Source organism: Hordeum vulgare, chromosome 3H, assembly GCF_904849725.1.
Source record: "Hordeum vulgare subsp. vulgare chromosome 3H, MorexV3_pseudomolecules_assembly, whole genome shotgun sequence".
NCBI lineage: Eukaryota > Viridiplantae > Streptophyta > Magnoliopsida > Poales > Poaceae > Hordeum > Hordeum vulgare.
Window position 1 is genome coordinate 269,664,338 of NC_058520.1, and position 6,868 is coordinate 269,671,205.

General features: G+C 41.9%; 1 protein-coding gene across 1 annotated transcript; it reads left to right on the forward strand.

The window, feature by feature from the left end:
* Nucleotides 1-1,774: 1,774 nt before the first annotated feature.
* Nucleotides 1,775-6,126, forward strand: LOC123441687 (protein disulfide-isomerase-like). The gene is made up of 5 exons (XM_045117984.1): nt 1,775-2,002; nt 3,712-3,786; nt 4,185-4,253; nt 4,337-4,417; nt 5,841-6,126. Exons 1-5 carry the CDS (start codon nt 1,775-1,777, stop codon nt 5,880-5,882), a joined length of 495 nt encoding a protein of 164 aa, XP_044973919.1. The 3' UTR covers nt 5,883-6,126.
* Nucleotides 6,127-6,868: the final 742 nt, after the last annotated feature.

Genomic DNA, 6,868 nt, shown 5'->3' on the forward strand with positions numbered 1-6,868 from the left:
CGACAACGACGACGACGATGACGACGGTGACGACCACGAAGACGATGACGACAGCCACAACAACAACAACCACAAGGAAGACGACCACGACGACGACAACAACAACAACAACAACAACAACGACGACAAAGATGTAAAGAACGACAATGACGAGAACAACGACAACAACGACAATAACAACAACAACAGCAATGACAACAGCGACAAGAATAGCAAAAACGCCAGCAATAACAACAACAACAACAACAACAACAACAACATAAACAACCACAATGACGACAACAACGACAACAACGACAACAACGACAACTATGATAGCCACAACAACAAAGATAACAAAAACGATGACAACAACATCGACAACAACAACACCAGTGACAACAACGATAAGGATGACGCCAACGACGAAAACAACTTCAACGACGAGAACAACGACAACAACGACAACAACAACCACAACGAGAATAGAGACAATAACAACAAAAACAACAACAATAACCACAACGACAACAGAGACAACGACGACGACAACAACAACAACAACAACAACAACAACAACAGCACCACCACCACCACCAACAACAACAACAATAACAAGGAAGAACACGATGACGATGACAAGAACAACAAGAACAACAACTACAACAGCATCAACAACAACAACAACAATAACAAATTACAACAACAACATAGCAACAACAACAACAGCAACAACAACAACAAAACAACAACAGTGACAGCAACAACAACAAGGACATCACCGACAACAACAACAACAACAACAATAATAAAAACAGCGAAGACGACAATAATGACGAAAACAACGACAATGATGAGAACAACGAGAACAACGACAACAACAACAATATCAACAATGAAAACAGCGACAAGGATGACAAAAGTGATAACAAAAACAACAATGAAGATGACGACAACGACGACAACAACAAGAATAAGAACAACAACAACATCAAAACAACAATAATAACAAAGGACGACAACGACGACGAGGACAACAACGACAATGACGAGAACAGCCAGAACAACGGCAACAACAAAAACAATGATAACAGTGACAACAACGACAACAACCTCATCAACGACAACAACAACTACAACAACAACGACAACCACGACGACGACGACAATAACAACAACAATGAAGACGATGATGACGATGAGGACGAGAACAACGACAACAACGATAACAACAACAATGACGAGAACAACGACAACAACGACAATAACAACAACAACAACAACAACCACACCAACAACAACAACAATAACAACAACAACAACAACAACAACAACAACAACGAAGACGACAATGACGACGACGACAACCATGATGAGGACAATGACGATGACGGCGACGACGACACTACTAGGAGAAGGGCTATAGATGATATAGACACTAATGACGGAGCAGACAAGTAGTGCGCCACTACTATATAACAGTGGCGCACCATGTGCAGGTGTGCCATTAGTGTGATGGACACTAATGGCGCACCACACACTCGGTGCGCCACTACTATAATTTTTTTTTTTTGCAGAAGTACTAATGGCGCACCGGGGCAGAGTGCGCCATTACTAGTTTAACTTGTAATGGCGCACCACTCACCCAGTGCGCCACTACTATATATATAATTTTTTTTTGCAAAACTACTAATGGCGCACCACCAGCTGGTGCGCCATTAGTAACCAGGGTTACTAATGGCGCATTGTAGGTGGTGCGCCATATATATATATATACACATATGCAAAACTACTAATGGTGCACCAGCTGAGCCCGTCTCCGCTTCCTACGGCCTCCCTGGGAACGGCGTGCCCGTCGCGCCCGTCTTCACGCCGCTGGCCAACCGGGCGCGCGCCGAGCCGCCGCCGCCGCCGTCTGCGCGGGCCAGGGGAGGCGGCACAAAGCCGGCCGACTTCGCCCTCCGCCGACGCCGACGGGGTCCGCCTCGACACCCCCGCCGTCCCCGCCCACCGCGTCATCCTCGTGAGTCAATTGCCCCCATCTTTCCTCCATTTTGCATGCTTTCATGAGTCGATTAGTTCAGTTCAGCCTTGGACTAGTTTACCTGCCCGCTGCAAGATTTGGCTAGGCTGGTCCCTGATTTGATTGAGAATTTGGGTGTCATTAGTCTGCACTACTGCTGTCAACAGGCCCAAAATTCCATTAGTCAGCGTTCTAATAGTATGTTAAGTTTCTTTTTTCCATGTGTTTTTTCAGCAGTGAGCACCATCTTCTTTGAACATATATGGATAGAATGTTCACACGTTTTATGTGAAGTATTATTAGAATTGAAATATATTTTTCTAATTAGCGAAGATGACACATGAGGCACGGGTGGCCAGCTTCTCCAATGTGACATCAGTCACCAGGGGTTGCACTGTAGTTCACTGTATTTGACTAATGAAAATGGTTTAAGGATATACGTTGCTGGCGGCTTGAAGCAAAACTGAGACTGCAACATTTTTCTTGTACTCATCAACATTTATGGGACATCTTTTTAGTTTTGGAATAGTAGGGTGAAACTAGGAACGTATATCCTGACAATAGCAAGAAGAGTGACCATACAGGTTTTGAAGAATCATTGAGTTTAGTGCCCCCATAAACCCTGTTTAGCTCCTGCCGTGAAGAACATATTAGTCGCCGACTCTGTAAACACAATTCACCCACCCAGAGGTCAGCGCAGCCCGACACAGTCCTCACCTCATGATTAGTGGGTGGAAAGGAACAAATAGAGATGTGTGTGTGTGTGTGTGTGCGTCCTATGGTAATCGAGGCGCCTGCACGGTGGCGATTTCAATCCGCTCCGCGGTTTGGGCCTATTTTTCGTTACATGCGCGCTGTTTGTCTACGGGGAGGGGAGTTTATGCATTGCGGTGTGGTTTTTTGCTTGTAGGATTTCGGTGATTTGACACCCGGCGTAGTGTTTGGGCGTAATGTGAAATGATCTCAGGAACAAGGATGGGGTAAATATGCGCACCAATTTGTTGTTTGGATGACGGTCATCATACCATATCGTAATATGTGAGCACGTAGCTATGAACTGAATTACAGAATTGGACAATAAATAAGTTTTGGGATCAATGCTATTTGGAGGAAGGGCATCACCACATGCCGGTGGTTGTTGAACCAGACCTGGTAATCACAGCCTTTTTTCTCTTCAGGGAACCATATTAATTCTGATAGAACAGTATTACAAGGTAGTGGCCTGGTGGTTGAAGAAGGTGTTGTCACTTGGCTTGCTTCCCATGCTTCCATTTCATTCGTATCAGATTCCTGACGTGTTGCTGCTTCTAGTTACGTCTTGGGCCATGAAATATCTGCTCGAAGCCCCTAGCCATTCTGTTTAGCATCGACAACGTGGGTCTAATGTGGGTTGTTCTTTAGTTACTTTCTATGGAATCTTATTGTGTCAGAGTAAACATATGGAAAAGGCTTACGACTTTTTTGATTCAAAGGAATTCTATAGGATTTCTGGAGGATTGAAATCCTTAGGAATGTTTCCTACGTAGGTCCTTTGATTCGTAGGATTGGATCTCATAGGAATTACTGGACAAGTGACAACGGTAATACCTCTTTTTTTCATGTTTTCTATGTATCGATTTATTGCACAGAAACAACATGCAACAACTTGGCTTTGGTTTTAATGTGTCTGCTCTTTCTATTTTGGACATTCTGATTCGGTTACTTTGCAGGTTCTTGCTTACACTGGGAATGAAGACGCTAAGAAGTTTTTCTTCAGTGGTGAAATAACACTGGACAGCATTAAGGTAATTTCTGAAAACATTCTTGCAAATTCAGTACCAGATTAGAAGTAAAATGGTAAGAGCATGGTCAACGGTTGCAAGAGAATATATTACCGTAGCAATATATAAGTCGACGAACGTGCTTTTGCTTTTTGTTATTTGTTTTGTGTTGTTCTTATTTATACCACTGTATATTTCTGCTTATACCGTGCTATATGTTGCTTCAGAAACTTGCATACCCATGTACATTCTATCATCTTTCGCCACACTAGCACTTGTGTGTAGAAGATGCTTTATGTAACCACTATAGGCATTCTCTTTTCGTCATTGCTGATGTTGTTGGGTAGGATGCTATCAAGTATCATTGTTAAAGAAAGTAAAATGCTCCTTAACAAAATCTTTCTACGTCTTGTAATACCCAGGAATTTGCTCAAGATTTCCTGGAGGACAAGCTCACACCATTCTACAAGTCTGACCCAGTACCTGAATCCGTGAGTCGAGAAGAATTATGCGATATCTACTTTCTGTGGCATGATTTACACAACAATGAGACATTTTTTGTGTTCCCATGCAGAATGATGAAGACGTCAAAGTTGTTGTTGGCAAGAGTGTGGATCAAATAGTTCTGGATGAGTCAAAAGATGTCCTTTTGGAGGTAAGTTCAATTATTTCCACGTAGATTTGAGAAGATAAAAATGTGTGTTGTCCATAATGCCGCATCATTTTGGACGCACATATATGCACCATGGTGTAGCCATTGTCAGTCACTGGAGCCTATCTACAACAAGCTGGCCAAGTTTCTCCATGGCATTGACTCCCTTGTAATAGCCAAAATGGACAGCACAAACAATGAGCATCCTCGTGCCAAGGTCTGTGTCGCTGTCTGTCGACTTCTTCAAACTGGATATTACTTGGTAGACTAGTCTGAGTCCCGGGCCATCAACAGTCACAGAACCTGTATATACATTGTATATGAAACAAAACAATGTTAATTACAAAACGTGTAGAAGTTATTTTAACATTTTCTTCACTTAAATGTGCAATTGCACTTGTTTATGGTGCACGGAAAGGGTAGATCCATTATCTGTCTGCTGCCATCTAGTATATGCTAAATGTATTTATTTCGCGCCTATTTATCCATATGCTACAGTGTGATGGTACAGTTTCTCTAACGGGCTAAAGATGTAAACCAACCTGTGCATAGCAAATTATTAATAGGCTATTGCCAGATTTGAATCACATGCTGTTGGGAGTTAGGACAAGTTAATTCGAGAAATAGGTCATATTTGGCAAGACAGATTTGGTTAGGTATATACGGTATGATTGAAGGAGCAGTTTTTTTAATTTTGGAAATGAAGCTGAAAATTGTACCAGAATATCTTAAGGTGTCCATAAATATGAAGCCAAATACAGTAGTTGTGCCCTTACTTTCTTCCAGGCATCCGATTTCCAAGAATAGCTTCCTCAAAACCCATTTCAGTTGGAAACAAAAAATAATAATGTTTGAATACAATCAGACTATGTTTGGTGTAGACAAGAATTTTCTCATGCATTATGTTTACATGACTTCAAGAAAAGAGACATAAGGGGTGTGTGGTGATCATTGTATGAAGGAAGGAAACCCAAGGTAATATTTGTTGCAACACAACTGTAAATCATACGCGACACATGCATTCAAAAATTACAAAGGACATATCATGTGTGCATAGTGATTATGAGAGAGGGAGGGCACAGAAGGACGACACGAGTGGTTTCCCCCATATAAACATGAATTCCGCCTATGTTGGACTTGACTAATGAGCACACACAGCAATCATTTTTTATGTTCGGTGGCAACGCATGGGCAATCGACTAGTAACCACATAGAAACGATATTGTTAACTATGACATCATGACAATCTTTGTTTAAGATGCTCAATGCATTCATTGTTGATAAAACTACAAGCACGGGAACATAGTTCATTGTTAACTATGATATCATGATAATTTTTTGATCGAATATTTTTAATACACATATGAGATTTTAAGAACTTGATCTGGTTCCACTTTCTTGACAAATTTGTGCAAAATGTTTTCAGGTACTCAACCTATTGATGCACATGGACATGATGACTCTTTAGCGTTTATGGACCAACCAACCTATAAGCATGGACCTTATTGTCTTGTAGACAATTTGGTGTTTCGAGTGTTTTGAAGCTTGCACTTTGTGCATGTAGATACAAACTTGTGTGTTCTGGACCATCTGAAGTCTCTCATAGTAACCAACGGTCCTTATCTTTTTGTGACTTGTGTGTTCTGGATGATTGTTAAGATGGTCAAAACTATGCTTCCTCTAGGTTAATTTGTTTGTCAACTTGCGTTCAATGTATGTGTTATAATTTTTTTTTCATTGTGGTGTAATATGTGTTTATCTTGAATCTTCTTGGGGTGTGAGGATAACAATTGAATATTTTTAGAGCTGGTAGTATAACCTGTGGCGCACCATGAGCTATACTAATGGCACACCTGGGAGGCATACTAATGGTGCACTTGGGAGGCATAGTAATCGCGCACCTCGGAGGCATACTAATGGCGCACCTGGGAGGCATACTAATGGCGCACCTGGGAGGCATACTAATGGCGCAGCATGAGATATACTAATGGCGCACTGCCTGGTGCGCCATTAGTATACCAGATACTAATGATGCACCTGTGGTGCGCCATTAGTAAAAAGTTCTAATGGCCTGATGCTAGTGCCGCACCTATAGTGCGCCATTAGTAGCGAAAACAGGTGCGCCACTAGCAGGCCTTTCCCTAGTAGTGCGACAACAACAACAACAACAACAACAACAACAACAACAACAACAACAAGAAGGACGACGACAACGACGACGAGGATGAAGACGATGACGACGACGACAATGACGACCACGAAGACGATGACGACAGCCACAACAACAACAACAACAACAACAACAACAACAACAACAACAACAACAACAACAAAAACAACAACAACGACGACGACACGACAACAACAATAATGAAAAGAACGACAATGACGAGAACAACGAAAACAACGACAACAACGACAACAACACCAACGACGACAGCAACAACAATAAGA

What these genes read in the sequence shown, in the direction of transcription:
- LOC123441687 (XM_045117984.1), top strand. Translation starts at nt 1,775, where the DNA reads ATGGTGCACCAGCTGAGCCCGTCTCCGCTTCCTACGGCCTCCCTGGGA. An exon ending in CTGACCCAGTACCTGAATCC is followed by an intron (nt 4,254 to 4,336) that starts GTGAGTCGAGAA and finishes GTTCCCATGCAG; the next exon opens with AATGATGAAGACGTCAAAGT. An exon ending in CAAAAGATGTCCTTTTGGAG is followed by an intron (nt 4,418 to 5,840) that starts GTAAGTTCAATT and finishes AAATGTTTTCAG; the next exon opens with GTACTCAACCTATTGATGCA.